General features: G+C 50.2%; 1 protein-coding gene and 1 long non-coding RNA gene across 2 annotated transcripts in view; one reads left to right on the forward strand and one right to left on the reverse strand.

The window, feature by feature from the left end:
- The window catches only part of LOC306816846, a 271,975-nt gene that overhangs the window by 62,084 nt on the left and 186,295 nt on the right, over positions 1-23,596 (reverse strand). The gene's annotated exons all lie outside the window — the stretch shown is intronic.
- The window catches only part of LOC306816845 (olfactory receptor 14A16-like), a gene marked incomplete at its 5' end in the record, with an annotated part of 104,720 nt that continues 90,279 nt past the window's right edge, over positions 9,156-23,596 (forward strand). The window contains one exon of the mRNA XM_079333295.1: positions 9,156-9,300. Within this exon, the coding sequence (XP_079189421.1) occupies positions 9,156-9,300 (145 nt within the window). The remainder of the gene's footprint in view (positions 9,301-23,596) is intronic.

The following is a 23,596-nucleotide window of genomic DNA, read 5'->3' on the forward strand; positions in this document are numbered from 1 at the left end:
GTGCAGCCCTTGCAAGGAAAGTTCCTTCTGTGGGGCTCCAGAGGCGCTGCCCAGCCCAGGGCACGAAGGCCTGGGTGCCTCTGGCCCTGCCTGCCCTGCCGAGCCCGTGGCCATCTCTCCTGCAGCCTGTGCCCCTGTGCATGATGCTCCTCTGCCCTGGCCAGCTGCACACGCCCATGTCACTCTCCCCCCAGCATTTCTCAGCCCAGCATTGCTGTGCCCTCCCTGGGCTCCCTGCACCCAGCGCTGCCGGCTCCTGGCACACAGAGCTATGGCATGGCCCAGCCTCAGCTGGGACACCTGGGACGCCAACATTCTGCCCTGGCAGGGACTTTGCTGTTCCCTCACCTCCAGGCTGAACATTCCAGGCTGCACTTTGGGGAGGTTTCCTTCTCTTGCCACTCCCCAGGATAGCTCTGTCTCCTGCTGTTTACACAGAAGGGCTGGTGGGAGATGTGGTGGTCAGAGGCTGTTTGGGGTACAGTATCCATGAAATGATTGAATTTTTCAATATTCTATGAAAGAAGGAGGGGCATAAACAAAACTTCAACTCTGGAATTATGGAGGGTAGTCTTTGGACTATTGAAGATGCAGATTTAGATAATCAGGTACTGATTTTTTTAAGGGAAACAGTCTTTAAAAAGAAACTATTGCAGGAAGTATGGAGACACTTCAAGAAAGAAATCTTGAGGGAGAAGAAACAGCCTTTCTCATGTGCCAAAAGTCAGCTAGCAATGAAAATGACTGGTCTGGCTGGGCATGGAGCTTTTTCCAGGAACTCAGGGAGAAAAGAAGCTGCATCACCTTTGGACTAAGAGGCAGGCAACTAAGGAAATGTTTAAGGATGTTTTTAGGTCATGCAGAAATATAATTACAGAGCTGGAACCTCAGTTAGGACTTAACTAGGCCACTTCTGTGAAGGATAACAAAAATTATGTTATCAATACATTAATGGGAAAAGGATGGTCAAGGAGAACTTCTATTCCTTATTGGAGAAAATATGATATCAAAGATGAGGTAAAGTCTGAGAAACTTAACCCATACTTTGCCTCAGTTTTCAACAATAAGACAGGTTTTCCTCAGGACAAGTGTTCGCCTGAGGAGGCAGATGGGGACAGAGAGCAATACAGACCCTTATAATCCAGGAGGAAGTAACTGGGGACCTGCTGAGCCACTCAGATGTTCACAGGTGTATTTGGAAACAGATGGGATCCATCCTAGGGGATGAGGGAGCTGCTGGATGAGCTCCCCAAGCTGCTCCCTGTCATTTCTCATCAGTCCTGGCTCACCAGGGAAGTACGAGAAGAGTACAGGTCCGAATGTGAGCCCATCCCCAAGAAGGAGGATCTGGGGAACTCCAGGCCTGTCAGCCTGACCTCAGTGCCCAGCAAAGTGATGGAACAGATCACCTTGAGAGCCATCACAGGGCACCTAGAGGATGGCTGAGGGATCAGAGCCAGCCAGCGCGGATTTCAATATCTCCATTGATGATCTGGATGAGGGGATCGAGTGCTCCATCAGCAAATGTGCAGATGACACCAATCTCGGTGTGAGTGTGGATCTGCTGGAGATAGGAGAGCTCCACAGAAGGACCTGGACAGGCTGAATCCAGGTTCCAAATTCAGCCAGGTGAGGTTTAACAAGACCAAGTGCCAGATCCTGAACTTTGGCCAAAACAACTCCTGCAGCACTCCAAGCTGGGGACAGAGTGACTGGACAGTGGCCAGGCAGAAAGGGACCTGAGGACACTGATGGACAGCAGGCTGGACATGAGCCAGCAGTTTGCCCAGGTGGCCAAGGAGGCCAATGGCTCCTGGCCTGGATCAGGAATGGTATGGTCAGCAGGACCAGGGCAGTGATTCTTCCCCTGTACTCTGCACTGGTTGGACAGAACCTCGAGTGCTGTGTGCAGTTCTTGTCCCCCAATTTAGGAAGAACATGGAGGGGCTGGAGTGTGTCCAGAGAAAAGCAACAAGGCTGATGAGGGGTCTGAAACACAAGTCCTGTGAGGAGTGGCTGAGGGAGCTGGGGATGTTTATTCTGGAGCAGAAGAGGCTCATGGGGCACAAGGTGGTGTCAGGGCACAAGTTGGACTTGATGATCTCCAAGGTCATTTCCAGCCTGGCTGATTCTGTGATTCTCTGAAACCATACCTGGAGCAGTTGCAGGATGAGCCCTGGGCCTCCTCTTCAGAAGATCCAGCAGCCCAGGTCCCTCAGCTTCTGCTCACAGCCCCAAAGCCCATCCTGTCAGTCTTGCAGAGCCTCTCCAGCCCCTCCTCACTGCCCAGAACAGGGAGCCCCATACCCAGACACACCAGCCCAGATAAGCCCCCCTGGCCTGTGATTCCTCTGGCAAGGGAGCAGCATGCGACACTGCAGGACCCTGCAGACAATTCCTGAAGCACTTGTAGGATGATCATGCTCCCGAAGGCATGTTCCTATGATGCCAACTCAAGAAGTGAAGTGGGGAGTGGGGCAAGAGATGAAAGGGCAAACTGGGATGGGCTGTTTGCAGGGGAAGGAACAGGGCTGGGCAAGAGGAAGAAATTTTACAAGGAAGAGTAAAGAAATCAACGCTGAAGCAAAGGAAATGCTCAGGGCAGTTTGGTGGTGACTGCCAGGCTTTACTGGCTCTGAGCAACAGTATCTGCAATGGGATAGGAAACTCACAGCTCATGGGAACAGACTTTCAGAGGCCTCCACAAAAAACCTGTGTTGTTTCCCCACCCATCCCCCAGCCCTTGCTGGCCCCAGGGGCTGGTGGCATTTCTGCTCACTCAGCTCCATCTCCTCACAGCAGCACCGTGCTGTGTCAGCACTGATTTGCCCCGAGCTCTGCACACAGACACTGCTGCTGCTGCTCCAGAGAAGGAAACACAAGGGACATCTCTGGAAAAAACTTTGCTGGGAGATCCTTTAGTTAATTTAAAGCCACTGAGAGTGCAGCTCCTCCTTGACAGAGTTTGTGGTCATAGGAAAGGTGGAGAAAAACAAAGCGGGAAATGGCACAAAGAATGAAAATTTGTGGACAATATTAAAAAAAAAAAAAAAAAAGTAGATCAAAGAAAAAAAGCTTCAAATTGAAACCAACAAGAAGTATCAAAGATTACTTTTATTACAAGTGATATTCAGAAATTTGTCAGCACTTTAATATTCCTGAAACCACCCAGTCATCAGTGTCCACAATGCAGCCTTGAGCTCCTGGTTCCTGAGGCTGTAGATGAGGGGGTTCAGGGCTGGAAGCACCATCAAGTACAGAACTGGTAGGGCCAGATCCAGGGACGGGGAGGAGGTGGAGGGGGGCTTCAAGTAGGCAAATGTGGCAGTAATGACGAAAAGGGAGACTGCGGAGACCCAGAAAGCCGTTCCCAATTAGAACAAGCCCTGTGCCTTCTCCCTGTCAGTCAGCCTTTTGGTCACTCCCACCCTAATTCCCTGTTGGCCCTCTGCCCTGGCCCTTCCCTTGTGACAGCCCCCTGTCCTTTGGCAATTGGTCCCTAAGGATTTCCCCGCCTCCTGATCCCATGACAATACCTGGACCCCCACAAGCCCCTTCGCCTTTGTTCCTGAACCCTGGATCCATTCGTGGCTGAAATAAACATCTCTGTAAAACCGGCAAAGGCCTTTCCTGCTCCTTCACCCCAAGCAACATCTAAATGCAACCAATGGCGCTCCGAACCCGGACTCTTTTCCATGAATGCATCTACATCAACCAGCCCGAGACTGTTTTTTAAATCTTACTGGGGTGAGTTTAAAACTCTGCAGCACTCTTTGCTTTTTCTCCTTTTTTTCTTGCATGCTGGGAAGAGACTTGGGGTGAAAATGCCAGTAAGATATATCTGCTCACAGCAGGAAATTTATCTGCAATTTAAAAACATTTTTTATCACAGCAATTTCAATTTTTGAAGGGGGATTTGAAACTTTTAGTATGCTGGCTGTGTGAAAATTATCCTGATGTTTCACAAAAATCATTTCTAAATAATAACTTTTTAAATGAAGCTGCGGGCAAATTGCAAAGTGAACACTTTCCAGTAGTAAAAACTATTACGTTTGTTTATTTTAATTAGTCTAGGTGTTCAGCTTCCTAATGAATGTTCAGAAAATGCTGAACCCCAACTTTTTCCGTGTTCCCCTTGCTTTACAGCCCCTCTCCTGTCGCAAGAAAAGTTTTGTTTTTCACATTTTCCCCTCTCCCCTGCTGTACAAAATGGCGCAGACCACGTGTTGGGATGCACAGAGTCCCCCTTCTTTCTTGTTTTTGTGTCGCGCCTCTCCCCTCCTGTTCAAAACCCTGCCCCCACGCACACTCTGCCCTCCAAGCAGCCGTGCGAAGCAGCTGCTGAGACAGAGAGCCCGCAGCCACCCCGCCGCCAGCTGTACCAGGGCCGCCACAAAGCCAGAAGCAGCGGTCCAGTCTCAGAAGCTCTGCTCCAGAAGCCACGCGCCTAAAAGCAGCACACTACATCACCAGCACAGCCACCGCGCTGCCCTTTCCCCTGTGCCGCCAAAAAGGAGAGCGGGAGAAGCAGCCCACCGCTCGCCACCCACGCACCCCGCCCCATGGGCTGCTGGAGCCCGCGCACCCAGCCTTGCGGGCACGCACCGCACCACCAGCGCAGTGCCACCCGCACTCCTCAAGCTCTGCCGCTGCCTGCCCGCAACAAAAACAACCCCGCCAACACCAGCACATCCAGCAGCACAGCCACGAACACAAACTCACCAGCAAAAGTAAAAACATCATTGCTAAAAAAGTTTTAGGGGCCATCAAGTGGTTCAATGTAAAAACCAGATATGAATTCATCACCCGAAATAATAACTAGGAAGATGTGTTTGTCCATCAAACTGCAATCAAAAGAAATAACCCCCAAAAATGTCTCCACAGTGCAGGAGATGGAGAATTAGTACAATTTGACATGCTACAAGGGAAAAAAGTTCTTCAACCAACAAATGTTACTGGACCTAATGGATTTCCAGTGAAAGAAAGCATCTATACACCAAACTGCAGTTACTTTTCAGCTACTAAAAAACGTTGCCCTTCACACAACAACCAAAGCCAACAGCCTTCAAATCACAGCAGCAACCCTAAGCAAAAATGGCACAACATGCTAATCAGCTGTCCTGGAGACAAAAGTGTATTCCTCCGTTTGCAAAACTTGCCAAACAAATAAGTGCCTTCCCCCAATCCCTATTGCCTCCCTACTTCCCTTGCACTTTCCCCTTCTTCCCATCCACAAAATAAGTTATTTCAAAATTTCCCCAAATCCCATTTTTTTATGTTCCCTCAAATTCCTAACCTCATTTCCCCTCCAAAGTCTCCCTCCCACCACCATGCTTCTCCCTACCTTTGCTACCCAGCCTTTAATCTGTTTTCCCAATATTCCTTTTTAATACAAAGACGGGGATGATATGGGGGGGTTGAGAGAAAAAAAGAAAAATCTCCCAAGGTAACAATCTTTGTTTTTTCTTCAGAATTAATGATCTCTTTTTAGAGTTTCAACAGGTACAGCACTCCCATTCTGCTAACTACTTTGCTAACAGCCACCCGAGTGCCAGTCCATGCTGAAGAATCCATTTCCTGACTCAGTTTCCTGACAAGCCATGCCAAGAAAACTTCTATCTTCCTTCCTACCAGTTCCAAGATGCTTCAAAAATACCTTCTTACACTAAAAACCCAAAAAATGGCTTGCATTTTAAAAATTGTTTTATGAATGCTTTTAATTGTTTTTGTTATTTTGTGTTCTTTAGTTGCCTCAACAATTTGATTTTAAAATCCTTAATAGAAACCTTCTTAATGAATAAAGAAAAGGGGAGTTGTGGAGACCAAAGGAATTCCCAAATAGGGAATGCAACACCTGTTCTGTTCCCTAAGTCAACCCCCTGCTTTCTCCCTGTCAGTCAGCCTTTTGGTCACTCCCACCCTAATTCCCTGTTGGTCCTCTGCCCTGATCCTTCCCTTGTGGCACCCCCGTGTCCCCTGATAATTGGTTTCTAATGCTCTCCCCACCCTGCTGATCCCATCACAAAACCTGAACCCTCACAAGCCCCTTTGCCTTTGTTCCCTGAACACTGGACAGTGCAAACATGGCTGAAATAAACATCTTTGTAAAATCCTTGCAAAGGCCTTTATTCATTTTTACCACAAGCAACATCATAAATGCAACAAAAAAGGAAAAAAATAGTCCAGGGGACTCCTTTGCCTTAGCTAGCCAGAAAATTAACTAAAAAAACAAAAGAGAGCTTGCTTGTTGTGCACTGCGGACAACACAGTTCTTCTGGAGAATGTGGGGAAAGCAAGTGCCATTTCTGATAACGAACTCGGCATGCCCTGCCCCTCCCTCCCCCCTTTTTTTTTAGTCTTGGAACCAGTTTTTAAAGTTGCAGAACTCAATATTTAACACTAACAGAACCGAACAGACAATTTGGGGATACGAGCCTCATAAAGTCACTCCAAGACATGAGGGAAGGCACAACTGCGACTAGAGCATATGGTCAAAACTCCAGACCTTAAACAATTTTTGGAATGGTACATCCACTTCTATGGACAACCTGTTTGTCTGTATTGCCAACTTCATCATAAAATATGCCTTCCTTATTATCCAATCTAAGTTTATCCTTTACAATTTTAAAGATATTGCAACTTCCTTTGCCTCTACAGGCCTGAAAATAAACAGTCTGTTTATTATTTTCTTGAAATTATATATGACTGTAATGTTTCATATGAAAAGACCTTGAAAAGACACAGAAAACTCCCAAGATGGGATCTAGATGCATCAAGCACATGACTCATAAAGACTGGGGGGTTTGGGCTAATTGATGTGAAAACTGAGGACAGAGTAGTGTGAAGAGTGTTTGAAGGGTGGTTTGAGAGATTGTGGAGCTCTTCATTGTATGTAACAGCCTGAGAAAAAAACAATGCCACACAGATGACCTCAAAAGGCCCAGACTAAACAAAAGGAGAAAGGAATTTCTGTCCCATGGCATAGCTGTGGTGCAACACATTTCTCAGGAGTCTGGAGCAGCCCAAGGCTTTGTGTGGCCAGGCAGAGGCAGGCAGGACAAAGAGATGTCAGCAAAGGAAGGACCAGCGAGGTGGGGCAGCTGGGGGATGACAAAAGCCTGCAGGGACAGAGGCACAGGGCATGGACACCATAGGACAGCCTGGGCTGCAGAGGGCACAGGGATGGGCAGCAGCTGAAAGGCCCTGCCAGAGTCAACTGCTGCAGCACTTGGGCCATGGCTGCTGGCCCTGGGTCTGAGGCCAGCAGGGAACAAATGAGCCTTGCTGTTCTGGAGCCTCATGGCCTTCTTGTCCCTGCTCAGCAGCCTGGCAGGGGCCGCCCCATGGTCCTGCCCTTGGCATTGCACATGCCCAGAGCCCAGTGGCCCAGGAAGAGCCCTGAGCAATGAGGGAGGGACAGGATCTGCCTTGACAGAGGCTGGGGCTCAGACCTTGGCCCTTTGCATTTCTGAAGCACATCCAGGTTTGCTTAGCATCAGAGACACCTTAATTTTTCTTGTTCCTAACCTCATCACTGCCTCCAGTGTTCTGCTCTAACTGGAGCCCTGGGACATGTTCTCAGTCCAGTCCCTCAGTGAGACCCATTAAAACTTCCAGAAACTTTGGAGTATCAATTTAATTTCAAGTTCTTGAGAAGTTTTTTTGAAAACACTCTCTCAGGGACCAAATCTGATTTTAAAAAAACAGACTCCTTAGGGGGTCATTAAAGTCCAAGTGTTGTGTCTCCTGGAACAGAGGGAAATACTGGCAACCAGGAAAAGATTCAAAAAGACATTTCTGCTGAGGAGCAGCTCCTCTCCCAGCCCAGCAGGACTGAGGGCACTGCCTGCAGGCACTGAGAAAACAGGAGCTGGGCACAGACAGGCTGAAGGCAATCAGGACTGGGCAGACATTCAGCTGAGACTTCACTTGGGGAAACACATTCACAGCTCTGGACATGGTGAGTCTGTGGGTGCAGGGCAATGTCCCCCAGGCTCCTGGAAGGATCTCCTGGAGCCAGCACAGTGGCCTGGGCCCTGGGAACGGTCAGAGGGACAGGGCAGGATGGCTCCTGCTGCCAGGGACGGCCGCAGAGGCTGAAGGTGGGACTGCAGCCAGAGCTGCACAGGGCTATTCTGCAGAACAGCTCCTGCAGCCCTCGGGGCTCTTGGCCAGCCCAGGGCATGTGACACATGCCAGGGGCAGCTCTCAGCCTGCCTGGCAGCTCCCCATGAACTGTGGGAAGAAGTTGGAAGTGGAAGGAATGAGCCACCCCCATCAGGGCAGATTCCTCCTGCTGTGAAGATGGTGCTGCATGGCCAGGGCTGCTCTCAGCTTTCTCCTGAAGGGAAGGGAAAGGGGCTGTCAGGTGTTTCTGTGTCACTGAGACTCCTGCACTGTCCCACTGGGCATCAGCAGATCTGCCTCACATCTCCGTCACACAGTGCCTCCTCACCCTCCTCTGCCTACAGACAGCAACAGCAGCACCTTGGCTTGCAGCATTTGTGTTTGTTTCAGCTGTCCTTAATGCCCTGCTGGTAGGGAGATGCCCCTGGGCAGTGCCCTGTGCTGGGAGGGCTGTGCAGGGCAGAGCTGAGCCCCCAGGGCTAGGCTGGGCTCTGGGAGCACTGGCAGGGACAAGGCTTGTATAGAGAGAAACAGCTCCCAGTAGGCACAGCTCCAGGTTGCAGAGAGACAGACCACTCCTGGGTATCCCTCCCTCTCCTGTTGCACAGGGAAAGAAAGAAGGGTATAAAGAGGCTGATGTTCAATCTGGAGACATGAAAAAAATCCACTTTATTTTTCCAGTACATTTTACGTGTGATCACCCAGAAATAGAAAGAGCTGTGGTGTGCTAAGGGCACCTGTGAGGAACCTGTTCTGAAAATCAGGTGGTCTGACTGCACTTGGCCACAGGAAGCCCTTTTTTCTCTTTGAGCTGCCCAGTGTTCAGGCTGAGAGCAATGCTGAAGATGAACCACTAAATCAGCAGCACGAACTGGAACTTAAAAATAATTCTCTTAGTTAAACTCTCCCACAGGGACAAAAATAATTTTGAGGGCATTCCTAATTTGTTTCTTGGAATTGACTAAAGGAAATCTGTCCCAACTTGTCAATGTCTCCTTTCAACAGGACTCCATGGCCAAAGTGAAGAAATGTCCAACAGCAGTTCCATCAGCCACTTCCTCCTGCTCGCATTGGCAGACACACGGCACCTGCAGCTCCTGCACTTCTGCCTCTTCCTGGGCATCTCCCTGGCTGCCCTCCTGGGCAACGGCCTCATCATCAGCACTGTAGCCTGTGGCCACCACCTGCACACACCCATGTTCTTCTTCCTGCTCAACCTGGCCCTCACTGACCTGGGCTGCATCTGCACCACTGTCCCCAAAGCCATGCACAATTCCCTCTGGGACACCAGGATCATCTCCTATGCAGGATGTGTTGCCCAAATATATTTTTTTTGTTTTCTGTGCTACAACAGAGTTTTCCATTCTGACCGTCATGTTCTACGACCGCTATGTGTCCATCTGCAAACCCCTGCACTATGGGACCTTCCTGGGCAGCAGAGCTTGTGCCCACATGGCAGCAGCTGCCTGGGCCAGTGGCTTTCTCAATGCACTGCTGCTCACGGCCAATACATTTTCCCTGCCCTTGTAGAAGGGCAATGCCCTGGGCCAGTTCTTCTCTGAAATCCCCCAGATCGTCAAGCTCTCCTGCTCCAAATTGTAACTCAGGAATGTTGGACTTACTGTATTTGGTGCCTTTCTAAGTTTTGGTTGTTTTGTGTTCATTGTTTTCTCCTATGTGCAGATCTTCAGGGCTGTGCTGAGGATCCCCTCTGAGCAGGGAAAGCACAAAGCCTTTTCCACCTGCCTCCCTCACCTGGCTGTGGTCTCCCTGTTCCTCAGCACTGCAGTATTTATCTACCTGAAGCCCCCCTTCATCTCCTCCACAACTCTAGACTTGTCCCTGTCCTTTCTGTACTCGATGGTGCCTCCAGCCCTGAACCCCCTCATCTACAGCCTGAGTAACCAGGATTTCAAGGCTGCAGTGTGGACACTGATGACTGGTGCATTTCAGAAACATTGAACTCCTTTCCTGGTTCACCAAATCGCTTCTAATAAAATTAATCTTTGATTGTCTTTGGTTTTGTTGTTGTGTTTTTCTTTTATTTACATTATTTTAGTTTTTTTAAAATTGTGCACAAAGAAATATCATTGCCTTCACCATATTTCATTTTGCTTATTTGCACCTTCACTGTGATCCACAGACTGTGTCAATGATGAGCTGTGCTCTCAATCACTTTGAACAGAATTAACCATCTCCCAGCTAAGTGTTTTTTTTTTTCCAGATGGCCGTTTTATTCCCTTCTCTGGAGCTGCAGCAGCAATCTCTGTGTGCAGAGCTGGGGCAGATCAGTGCTGGCATGGCAACTGTGCCCAGCAGCAGCAGCACTTGGTGTTGCCAGTGCTGCTCTCGTGTAACTGCCCCACTGCCCTCCTGCCCCTCGTGTTGCTTCAGGGCCTGAATGCTCTCGGGGCTGAGCACAGCCCTGGGGGTGGCAGTGCCGGGGCTGCAGCAGGGACAGGCCATGGGCACTGCTGGGGCAGTGCTGATGCCTCAGGAAAGGGCCTGGGGGCTCCAGGCTACTTGCCCAAGCTCTCCAGAACACTTGTGCAGGCCAATGCTGAGCAGAGAAAACCCCCATGAGCAGCCCCAGGTTGGCAGTGAGCAGCCTGGGGGCAAAGAGCATGGCTGGTGCTCTGCAAGGTCCCTGCAAGGGGGAGACCCTGGCAAGGAGCAGCAGAGCAGGGGCTGATCCATCCCCACTGCACTGGACAGACCAGGGCAGCGTCCCAGAGCGTCCTCATGCACCTGCCAACAACATTCCCCCTCTGCAGCCCTGGCCTGTCCCCCAGCTCACACAGGTGCCTCATCCTTGCAGGTACAGACACGGCAGGACAGGCACAGGAGCCCCTGTTTGCATTGCACATAGCAGGTGTCCGCACCCTCATGGTGCTGCTTTGGGGAGATGGAGCTGAGTGAGCACAAATGCCATCAGCTCCCGGGCCAGCAAGGGCTGGGGGACGGGAAGGAAACCACTGAGGTTTGTCGTGGCTTCTGCAGTCAGCCAAAAAATGTGTTCCCATGAGCTGTGAGTTTCCTGTCCCACTACAGACATGGTTGCTCAGAGCCAGGGCTGCCTGTCAGCCACTATGAACTTTTCTGAGCATTTCCTTTGATTCACCTTTGCTTTCTTTCCTCTTTCCTGCTCCAGGTTCCTTCCCGTTGCCCATCCTTGCCCCATCCTCTGTAAACAGCCCATCCCTGTTTTCCCTTTCCTCTCTGGTCCTACTCCCCATTTCAGTTCCTTACTTGGCAGCATGGGAATATCCCTTGAGGAGTAGGATCATTCTACAAGAATTGTCTGCAGAGTACTGCAGTGCCTCATGCTGCTCTCTTGGCAGAGGAACCACAGGCCAGGGGGGTATATCTGGGCTGGTGTGTCTGAGTGTGGGGCTCCCTGTTCTGGTCAGTGAGGAGGGACTGGAGAAGCTCTGCAGGACTGACAGGATGAGCTTTGGAGCCGTGTGGAGAAGCTGAGGGACCTGCGCTGCTGGACCTTGTGAAGAGGAGGCCCAGGGCTCATCCTGACACTGCTGCAGGGGTGGTTTGAGAGAATCACATAATCAGCCAAGCTGGAAAAGTCCTTTGAGATCATCAAGTCCAATCTGTGCCCAGACATCACCTTGTCTCCATGAGACTCCTCCAGAATAAACAACCTGAGCTCCCTCATCTGCTCCTCACAGGACTTGTGTTTCAGACCCCTCACCAGCCTTGTTGCCCTTCTCTGGACAGGGTCCAGCCCGTTCATATCTTTCCTTTATTGGAGGCCCAGAACTGGACACAGCACTCAAGGTACTGCCCAACCAGTGTAAAGCAGAAGGGAAGAATCACTGCCTTGGTCCTGCTGGCCACACCATTCCTGATCCAGGCCCAGGTGCCTTTTGCCTTCTTGGAAACCAGGGCACACTTCTGGCTCATGTCCAGCCTGCTGTCCATCATGACCCCAGGTCCCTTTCTGTTTGCTTGCTGTCCACCCACTATGTCTCTAGCCTATATCACTGCCTGGGTTTGTGTAGCCAAAGTGCAAGATCTGGCATTGGTCTTGTAAAACCTCACCTTGTCGGACTTGGCCCCTGGACCCAGTCTGTCCAGGTCCCACTGTAGAGCCCTCCTACCCTTGAGCAGAGGCACACATACACCTAGCTTTGTGTCATCACAGTTCTGTGAGGCCGTAGAACTTCACAATAATCTCCATGATTCCATGTGGCCACCCAGTGTCACAATGTCCCTTTGTTTTCATGGGACCCCTTGGTATCAAAAAGTCCCTTGGAACCTTGGGCCCTGCAGTTTCACAGTGGATCCTTGGTTCCATGAGGCCTCTGAGTGCTACCATGAATTCTTTGGTGCTGCAGTGTCACAATGGAGCTCTGGTTCCATAAGATCCTGCAGTGTCATGAGGGACCCTTGCTTCCATGGGGGACCATAGTGTCACAATTGTTCCCTCAGTTCCATGAGTCTTTGCCACGGAGAAACGGCTCCTTGATTCCATTGCCCCAGGCTCTCACAAGGCTCTCCTTGGTTCTGCAGTGGCACAATAGACGTTTGGTTCCACAGGGCCCTGCAGTGTCACAGTGGCCTCTGTGGTTCCACTGGGATCCAAAGTGTCACAATGGACTCTTTGCTTCCATGTAGCCCCACAGTGTCACAGTGGCTCCTTGGCTCTGTGGTGCCATGTCGTACACAGTGTCACTCTAGTCCTCAGTTCCACAAGACCCTGCAGTGTCACAATGGCACCTTGCTTCCCCAGGGCCCTGCAGTGTAACGATCATCACAGAATCACCCAGGCTGGAAAAGACCTGTGGAGTGCATCAAGTTCAATATGTGACCCAATACCACCCTGTCACCCAGACCATGGCACTCAGTGGCACATTCAGTCTATCCTGAAACTCTTCCAGGGACAGTGACTCAGCCACCTCCCTGGGAAGCCCATTCCAATGCCAAATCACCCTCTTCCTGAAGATTACTTCCTAATGTCCAGCTTAAACATCCCCTGGTACTGCTTTAGGATGTGTCCTCCTGTCCTGTCACTGTTCCCTGGGAAATGAGTTTGACCCTCTTTGGTTGCACCCTCCTGTCAGGGAGTTGTAGAGAGTGGTGAGGTCTCCCCTGAGCCTCCTCCTCTCCAGGATAAACATCCCCAGCTCCCTCAGCAGCTCCTCATAGGACTTGTGTTCCAGACCCCTCACCAGCCTTGTTGCCCTTCTCTGGACACACTCCATCCCCTCCATGTCTTTCCCAAATTTATGGGGCCCAGAACTGGACACAGCATTAGAGCTGCTGCCCAACCAGTGCCAGGCACAGGGTCCTGCTGGCCACACCATTCTTGATTCATAAAAGTCCCAAAGCTTCAATGAGATAAATTGTGGGGAGGGGGTGGGGACAAAGAGGTATTGATTGTCAGACATGAAGGTTGTTGATTTTCATATCTATTCAGAGTGCATTAAAAGGTTCTGGGGGACAAGGTCAATTGGGCATTGCAGATATCCATCAATAAAGAGAAAACAAAACAGGAAAAAACTCTCTTCATTGCATTGTTTTCAAAATAGTAAATTCACTTGGAATGCACTTCTGAAATCTGTCTAATTAACCACTAAAGACTAGAAGATGTGAATTATCCTCATGGGCTTGATATGTTTGGGTATTTTGAACGAGTGTTTATTTGGCCTTTGTCACTGAATTCCTGAAATGAAGAGCTCAAGAAAGAAGAGGCCTCTGGAAAAGTAAAATTGATCAACAACCTCCAAGTGGCTGAGGACCCATGGTCATCAGAGCAGGAATGAACAGAAATGGCCATAGCTTTGTGGCTGCCCCAGCTCTGGGATGTGCCCTGGGCCTGGAGCAGGAGCAGATCTGCAGGGCCACAAGGCCGGGGCTGTTGTGCTGGCCTGGGCAGATGGGATGGCAGCAGGGGCTACAGAGTTCTCAGGAACTCAGGGAGAGGGGAGCAGGGCACACAGGGAGTGGCCAAGCACCTTGCCCATGGCTGGAGCTGAGTCCTATCTGAGCTGCAGCTGCTGCTGTGCCCTTGCCAGGGGCTGAGGCTGTGGGGCCATTGCCCAGACCCGCCTGCCCTGAACAGAACTGTGGGGCAATAGCCGGCTGAGCTGTGTTGGGGAGAGGCCCTTGGTGCTGCACAGAGCTCAGGGCAACTGGCACAGCTTGCAGGGAGCTCGGCTGGCCTGAGAGAGCCTGACAGAGAAAGCAGCAGTGTCCATCTCAGCCTGGCTGAGTGTGCAGGGGCAGGACTCAGCCCAGGCCTTGTGGGGCAGGACCAGCGCCTGGGGAAGGCATTGGAAACAGGCAAGTGGCCCAGAGAGGAGGCTGTTCTGTGCTCTTGGTGGCATGCTCAGAGCAGAGAGGGGGCCCAGGACATTTGTCAGCACCAGCCTCTGTCCCCAGCCGTTGCCAGCCCTGGCTGCTCAGCCCAAGTTTGCCCCAGGCTAAGTTTGGCTGTGGCCCAGCTCCATCCTCCTGCAGGGCTCAGGGCCTGTTCCCAGCCATGGCCAGCCCTGCCCGGCCTCTCTGCTGGCCCAGAGCCTGGCAGAGCCCAGGGCAGGGCTGCCAGTGCAGGCAAACAGGTGCCACGGGCTGTGTAGGAGATGGTAGAGGCTGCCCAGCAGCGAGGCAATGAAGCACAGAGCCCTAGGGCTGCTGTGGGCACCACAGCACAGGGGCTGTTCCCATCCGCAATGCTCCTGTCCTGGGCTGTGTTGTGCAGGGGCTGTGCCACCATGACTGGGGCAAGGGGCACAAAGGGGCCATGGAGCCGCTGCCGGGGCTGAGAGCAAGGCCAGGAACACACAAGGAATTGCTGTGCATTGCCTGTGCTGGGTACGGCTGGCTGTGGCAAGGGCAGAGCTCAGCTGGCCTTGGTGGCTGCAGGAAATGTCAAGAGAGCAAGGAGCCTCCATGGCTGTGTTGGAGACCAAGGCTGGAGGAGAGAATGCAGGGCTGCTCTGGGATGGGGAAAGGATTGAATTCCTGCAGATACTGATGTGAGGCTTAGGAAGGCTTGATGGGAAGAGAAGCTTCACAAGCTCCAAGGAGGGGAATGTTACCAATCTTCACCAGGGGAGCACACAGAATGCTTGTTCTTCCTAACCCACTGGTCCTTGGAACTGCCCAATGTCCATTGTGTGAGAAGGAGAATTGGAAAGCGACCAGCCTTATTTGTGCCAACTTTTAACAGCTCACCAGGCAGTCAGGTGTGACTCTGGCATCACCAACCACAGGGGCCACTAAAGGGATCCCCAGGACTGAATAACATATCTATGAAGGGGAGGGAAAATTTGTTGATGATTTCAGGGAAAGGACTGTTCCGGCTCTGAGGGTCTCTTCAGGCGTAAGACCTCCCCAGAGAGGGTTTGCAGGTTGTAAGAAGTCTGGTTCTCTCGGAGGCACCGGCAAGAAAGCAGCTTGAGACTACCTTGTGTTGTTTCAGGGCTGTTTATTTATCTTATCTTAATAATGTTTCTGCCATTCTGACACAGGTCTGCTCTGCAGGTCGACCATTGCAGAAGAACCCCTGGGAGGGCTGTGCCAAGGTCTTTATACTCTAAACTACGTATACAATATTTAGAATTTTTCCCCAATGCCATGCAACCTCTTTACAATGTCCAGTTCTTTTCCCATCCAATCTGTGGTTCCCAGGGTGCAACTTCAGCATGGATAAAACGAAGAAGGAGGAGGAAGAAGCCCACCACACCCAGGATACTCCATCTTGGCCACATGGCCCTTAATATAAACAATATAAAAACCTACTTATACTACATTCTAATATTCTAATTTACACTCTACTCATCATTATTTTCTGTGTCTCTTCTCTTAATGCGGGCAAATTCTCCCAAGGAGCCAAATCCAGCCCCTGCAGCTCCTAGACAGCACTTGGGAGTCTCTGAGGGGTCGGCCAGGGGGGTCTTTGCATCCCCAGAGGAGCCAGGGAGATACCCTGGACTCCCACAGACTATCATATGTGTTTATTCTGGGACAATCACTCAACAAGTATCTAAAATAAAGTCTAAGCAGGAATATTACTGTGCTCAGCATGCACAGCTTTGGGAGGAGCTATTCTCCCCTTCTGCCTCTGGCTGAATAAAGAATGCTGCTTCTTACTGCTCCCTTGGTGTTAATCAGTTTCCTTTTTTTTTTTTTTTTTTTTCTGATTTTTTTTGTAGCAGTGTCAGAATGGCTCCTTGGTTCCATGAGACCCTGTAGTGTCATCATGATCTCCTTGGATCTGCAGTATCCTAGTCAGACTCCTGCTTACATGAGTCCTCAAAGTGTCCCAATGGATCATGGATCCTTGTTTCTATAAGGTCTCACTGCATCACGACATTGTCATCAGCTCACCCAGGCCCCACAGTGTTCTAAAGGTCTGCTTTGCTCTGCAGCTTTAAATGAGCCCTTGGTTCCATGAGGCTCTGCAGCGCCTCACTGGCCTTTGCTTATACAAGAGCCCACAGTGCCACAATTATTTGCTTTCAGCAGGCCCTGAAGTGTCAGAATGGCTCCTTGGTTCCTTGAGGCTCCGCAATGACACAAAAGTCCCTTGCTTCCATGGGACACCCCAGTGTCACAAGTGTCTCTATGGTTCCACAGTGTGACAACGGACCCTTGGTTACAGGAACCCTGTATTTGCAGGGCTGGAACCCCTTTGCCCTGGAGCCAGGCTGAGATAGCTGGAGCTGTTCAGCCTTGGTATGAGAAGGCTCAGGGAGACATTAGAGCCCATTGCAGCACCAAAAGGGGCTTGGAGAGAGCTGGAAAGGGACTTTGGGCAAAGGGCTGGAGTGACAGGACAAGGGGGAATGGCCATGAGGTGAAGGAGGGCAGGTTTAGATGGGACATTGGGAAGAACTCTTCACGGTGAGGGTGATGAGGTCCTGGCATAGGTTACCCAGAGAGGCTGCAGACTCCCCATCTCTGGAGATGTTCAAGGCCAGGTTGAATGGAGCAATCTGGTCCAGTGGGAGCTGTCCCTTCCCATGGCAGGAGATTGGAACTGGATAATCTTTAGGATTCCAACCGAAGCCATTCTATGATCCTAGATTTGCCCCTCCCTGCCTCATTTAGCAGCAGGTTGACATGTTCCTTTTGCAGCCATTTACTGCAAACACAGTGACTGAATTGACTTTGCTCTTGATGTTGCCTGCAGCTTCCATCAGCTCCAGCTGAGCTTTAGCTTTCCTAAACTCATGAACACACTCTGAGGTCAGATTTATGAATTCCACCTCCTGGTCATTGTGTTTTGGCTCATTCCTGCCTCTTGTCCCTGAGGCAGCACAGCCTCCTGGCCAGCAGAGGTCCCACATCCCCCACACCAGACACAGCACAGCACAGGGAGTGTTTTAAGTGGGCAAATGTTTCCCACCAGAGTGTCCACTCCAGACCTCAGTGTCCAGTCCCACCATCACATCCCATGCTAGGAATCACAGACAGCCCTGCTCTGGGGTCTGCCAAGGGCTGGGTGAAGAGGGAGCCCAGGCAGGGCTGATGCTCTCTATAAAGCCGTGCTGAAATTAGCAGGAGGAAGAGATAACCACAGAACAAATAGACCAAGAAACTGGGGGGAGTGCCCAGGTCTGAAAGTGTCTGATGGAAGAACCTGGATGGATGCTCAAAGCCCTGAGGCACCTTCTCAGGCTGGCCATGCCACCAAGGCCACAGACCAACCTCCTCATTGCTGCACCTGCCTGTCTAAGATCTTACCACGAGAAGGGCATGGCACCACACACCTGCTAAAACTTTTCCTGGCCCTGCAGAGTCACACAGCTCAGCTGACACGAGTGAGTTTTATCTCCTGGACACTTCCCAGTCTAGTCCAGCTTCTGCCCAGCTCAGCCCAGCCCAGCAGCCCTTTCTGGGTGAGCCCCATGGCAGTGCCCACTCTGGAATGCTCCAGTACTGGGGACACTCACCTCCTTAGCTCTGGCCCCCTTGAAGGGATCGGCAGCTGCTGAGGGGCAGAGAGGGAGGACAGCCCCCACATCAACCTCAGGGCTGGAGACCCCCATGGCAGATGAAATGGAACTCAGTGACGGTGCAGAACCCCTGGTCCTGCCTCTAGGAGATGGCCAGCAGAGGTTGCCTCTGCCTGCTCAGTGTCAGCCCTCTCTCTTCCCAGACCTGCACAGCAGCCCTGGGAAGGGACAGAGGGGCCTGGCCAGAGCTGGTACCCGCAGCAGCTGCTTCCTCTGCTTTCCTCCCTGCAGGTACAGAAACACTTTCTTGCTCCTCTCCATGGACGTCCCTTTCCCCAGCTGAGAGTGTCCAGGCTGGCTGGTCTGGCTTGTCCTGCTGGCGCAACCCGTGCTCCCCACAGAGCCCTGAACTGGCACTGCTATCTGGGGCCCACCAGGTTCTGCTGCTGTCCATGGCTGGGGCTGCAGGGAAGCATCAGCTTCAGGGAGAAAGTTGCAGAAAGGCTCTGGGCACTGAGGCTGAAAGAGACACCAGAGGGTCCACAAGTTCTCTGTGTGGAAGCTGAGCTTGTGACCCTTGAGCCCTCCCAAGTGCTGGGACTGCACCTCCATCTTCAGAGGAGATGTGACAGATGGAAACAGAGACAAATAATTCCTGCTAGATTCTTTATTGTGTTTGCTTATAAAGGTGACCTGGATCCATATGTAGAAGCAGTGTTTTGTGTGAGATAACATGCTAGAGTGATATGAGTAGTATTTTTTAATCTGAAAAAAGTATTTAATGCATAATACACAATGAGAAAAAAAAAGACATATGATGAGAAGAATATCTGAGTTTTTCAGAAGATGAGAGACTCATTGATGGTCCAGTAGTCAAACCTGCTCAAATACTTTCCCCATGGCTTCCTTGAGATGAGGGGTAACCACCAGTGGCCAAAGCCAGCCAGAGTTCTCTATCCTGTGCTGGCACCTTTTGTCTGGGAGAGTGTTGGGAGTTGAGTGTTTTTCTATTACTGTATCAATTTAAATAATTTTTTCCATTATCATGCCAATGGAGCTGGCTGGGTTACACCCAGGATCTTTGAGGACTCTAGACAAAAGGGGTAGGTGGGAATGGCTTCCGAAGGGGCCTCTCATGTTTCCGGAGGGGGCATCGTGTTTCCGGCGAGCTCGGAGCAGGACGCCCCATCTCCAGTCCACGCCGCTGAATGCAGGATAGACAGACCCTCTGCAATCACCTGCCCTGCATCTGCCCCATTCCAGCCTCCTGCCTTTGTAGACACAGCTGATCACCTGGACACAAATGGTGAGCGAGGAGCTGCCGCTCCAGCCCGTTCCCACCTGAGACTGGTGTGGCCGCTGCCGCCCCCTCCCGCCTGCGCTCCTGCCCGCCCTCTGCAGCTGCCGGGCTTTGCTCTGTCTGCAGCACCAGGACCGAGTGCAGATAGAGTGTGCCTGCAGCTAAACAAAGGACTGGAACCGAGTTATCTGTTCTGTTTTGTTGGCAATTTTAACAACTGCTGTTGTTTCTGCTTGTACAGTTAGATATATTAGTAAAAGAGCTGTTATTCCTACCCCCTTATCTCTGCCTCAGAGTCCTTAATTCAAACAATTATAATACTTGGTAGGAGTGGAATTAAAGTCTCCATTCCAAAAAAAAGCTTTTGCCTTTATTGGCAAACACCTGTCCTTCAAACCAGGACAGAGAACCCTTGCATATAGGGAATTTTTTAGGGGGAGAATCAATTTTGCCCATAGGAATCTGGTTAGATGGATGGTTCTTTTCCATAGGAAGGAAAGCTGGGGGGTCCAGTTCTCCAACAGTTGATGAGAGGCATCCCTTGACATGCCAGTGTCTGCTGGACCTGTCAGGTGGCCCCCAGGAGGCCAAACCAGGCAGACCTGTTCCATGTCCCCTTGTTTCCATGGGGCCCCACAGTGTCACAATGATCTCCATGATTCCATGGGGCCTTGCAGTGCCTCAAAGGTCTCCATGGATACACGGTGCCTTGCGGGTTCACAAACGAGGTGCTCACAATGATCTCCATAGGAAAGAAAAAACTGAGCCTCAGTGTTTCAGGGGCACATGGGGGGAAATCACCAGAGGCCAAGGACTGCCAGACTTGATGGTATTTGCAGATTTTTTCTGGGAGTAATCCCCAGACACATGGAATTTTAGAGGTGGAATACCTATTTCATACATGGACATCTGGAGGAAAAGGACCATTCTTTCCCATAGAAAGGAAACATAGAACTCCAGGGTTTCAGGGAGAGATGAAAGGCCGCCATCACAGGCCAAGGCCAGCCAGACCTCTCTGTTCTAAAAGCTTTTGTCTGAAAAGTAATTCTTGGATATATGGAAATCCAGAAGTAGAATCCTAATTTTGACCATTTCTGCATTGATAAGAGAGACAGGTTTTTTTTTCCATAGGAAGAAAAACAGAAGCCAAGTGTTTCAAAGGCAGATGAGAAGTGGTTCCTGGGAGCTCAAGCAAGAAAGGCTTGTTTTTACTGGAAGCTTTTGTTACAGAGGAATCCTTGGATACACTGATTTTGGGAAGAGGAGTCTCAATATTGACCATGGACACCTTGACCAGAAGGACGCTTCCTTTCCATTGGAAGGAAAGCATCAAGCCCCAGTGTTTGGAAATCAGGTGAGAGGAAGCCCCCAAAAGGGCAAGGGAAGCCAGACCAGTCTGTCCTGTCAGTTTTCACTTGGGAACAATCCTTGGATGAACAAAGTTTTGGAGGTGGAATCCAAATTTCATATAAACAGATGGTTTTTCCATAGGAATGAAAAGTGAAAAATCCAAGTGTTTTGGAAGAACATAAGAAGTCATGGGCCTAGCCAGCCAGACCTGTCTCTCTGGAACCTTTCATCTGGGAGGCTATCCTTGGAAATAGGGATTTTTGGAGATAGAACCTCAATTTTTGTTGTGGGTGCCTGGAAAGGCACAAGATTTCTTTGCATTAGGAGTGAAAGATTCAGGGGCAGATAAACAGTGGCCCTTGACATGCTAAGGTCAACCAGACCTGTCAGGTGGCCCCCAGGAGGCCCAGCCAACCAGAGCTGTTCCATGTTTCCTTGGTTTTTGTGGGGCCTCACAGTGTCACAATATTCTCCTTGATTCCATGAGTCCCCACAGTGTCACAATATTCTCCTCGTCACAATATTCTCCTTGCTTCTGTAGTGTCACCATGGCCCGTGGGCTCCATGTGGCCCTGCTATGTCACAATGGCTCCTTGGTTCTATGGGCCCACAGCTTAATCCTTGACCCTTGGTTCCATAGGAGTCCTGAGTTTCACAAGGGTCCCCCAGATTTCCTACCACACCAGAGTGTCACCATGACCACTTTGGTTCCATGAGGTTCCATAATGTCTCCATGGTGTCCACTGATCCACACTGCCACCATGGCCCCTTGGTTCCATGAGGTTCTGTACTGTCAACAATGATCCCTTTGTTCCAATGAGGCCTTGATGTGTCACAATGGCTCCTCGGTTCCATGACATTCCATAGTGTCATGTATGGAAAATCATGCTATGAAAAGCCAGTGTCCATAAAGGAGGTAGAGGAGTCCTTCAGCTTTATTAGAATAAAAGGAAAGTGTCCACCAGGGCACACACCCATGGGGTTTTCTCTCTCAAGGTTCCGGTATGTACAGCCTCCCTTTATCCTAAACTCCTGGCTGCACCTTGCCCTCTCCCTATCCCCATTGGGCAAGGTACTAGGAAAGAACAGCCATTCCAAACACCTGTCACATCTTCCACTCTTGAACCTTTCATTTTAACCCAAAGTTCATAAAGACAAGCTCATGCAGACCCTTGTCTGTTTCAGGAGCCAAGCTTTCTGGGCTCTTTAATAAACCAGTTGCTTGAAGTTAATAGAGACAAAAAGTCCCATTTTAAAGATGTTAACACCCATAACTTCAGTCGTTGGATTCTCTTTAAAGACATCTTGCCTATCAGTCACAATGGGTTCGTTGAGTTCCATGAGGCCCCACAGTATCACTATGGCCACTTGGTTCCATGAGGATCCACAGTGCCACCAGGGTCGCTGTTAGAGGCTGGATGAGATCAATGTCCCAGAATCTTCAGGATGAGCTGTCAGTCACACAGTGGGCTGGTGCTGACCCAGGCTCTGATTGCCCAGGCAATCACAAGGTCCACCTGGGGGAGGCGCACAAAGGCCCAGGGGCTTAAAATAAAGAGCAGGCACTGAGCCCACGGTCCGTACCCTGCCTTTTTCTGGGGTCTGTGCCTCACCCACACTGGAACCCGAGGAGATGGTAGCCACGTGTGTGTCTTTCTATAGAGCTTCCGTCTTTCTGTCTCTCAGTCGCACAGAGAGTAGTAAAAGCTTTACTGGAAGAAATAGTTCCCAGATATGGTGTACCAGAAACAATTCACTCTGATAAGGGGCCACATTTTACCTCGAAGGTAACTCAAGAGTTAGGAGTAGCATTGGGAATAAGATGGGAATAGCATACTCCTTGGCACCCTCAAAGTTCAGGCCGAGTAGAAAGGATGAATGGAAAAATAAAGAAACAACTTACTAAATTGGTATTAGAAACAAAGTTATCATGGGTTAAGTGCATTCCCCTGGCCTTGTTAAACATTCGGACTCAACCCCGAGCGGATTTAGGAATTTCCCCATTCGAAATGTTATATGGCATGCCTTATAGTCTGGAAAAGACACAGACAAATCCAAATGTTAATGAACAGTATGTTAATAAGTACTTAGTAATCTTAATGTAATTCAGGAAACAGTTGTGGGAAAAAAGAATGTTGGCTCAGAGACCACCTTTAGATTTTGTATTACACCAGGTTCAGCCCGGAGACTGGGAACTGATCCGAAGTTGGAAGGAAAATCCAATAACACCTAAGTGGGAATGACCTTACCAGGTGCTGCTTACAACTGACACAGCAGTGCGCACTGCAGAGAAAGGGTGGACTCATGCAAGTTGAATCAAAGGACCAATAGATCCGTCCAAGTTTACCAACGATCCTGAGTGGGAAGTCAAAGGCACACCTGGAGACTTGAAGCTAACACTGAAAAAGAAAGTACAGCCTTGAGAGACTTTTTTTTTTTTTCCTTTTTTTTCTCCTTTCTCTAGGATATGAGACCTGTATCACATGGATGCTGAACTTTGGGACCCACAATACTTTTCTTTTACAATAGAAAACAGAAAAACTGGAGCGCCACTAGAGGGCAGGGAAAGCTTTCTGGCTGCTGAAGTTAAAATCAAATGTAATGCTGAAAATTGTTGGGGAAATTGTAACCCATTTGTACGTTTTGTTGGTTTAGTTTGTAAAGAGGAGTGGTGGACCCATTGCCGCAACGGTTACATCCCTAGTGGGGTGTGTTGCAATTGTTATTTGAGTCAAAGGAAACTCACTTCTCAAGTCCTAGCCACCATAGTGGCTGCTGGTGGGCTTTCAGGTGGATTCTGAAGTGTGGTGGAAAATCTTTTCAAAGGGAGTGAACCCTCAATTTCACTGTTATCACTCTAACGAACCTACCCCATTTGTAGCCAAAATTGTAGCTGCCC

The sequence above is a fragment of the Erithacus rubecula genome (genome assembly GCF_903797595.1).
Source record: "Erithacus rubecula genome assembly, contig: scaffold_90_arrow_ctg1, whole genome shotgun sequence".
Lineage (NCBI taxonomy): Eukaryota > Metazoa > Chordata > Aves > Passeriformes > Muscicapidae > Erithacus > Erithacus rubecula.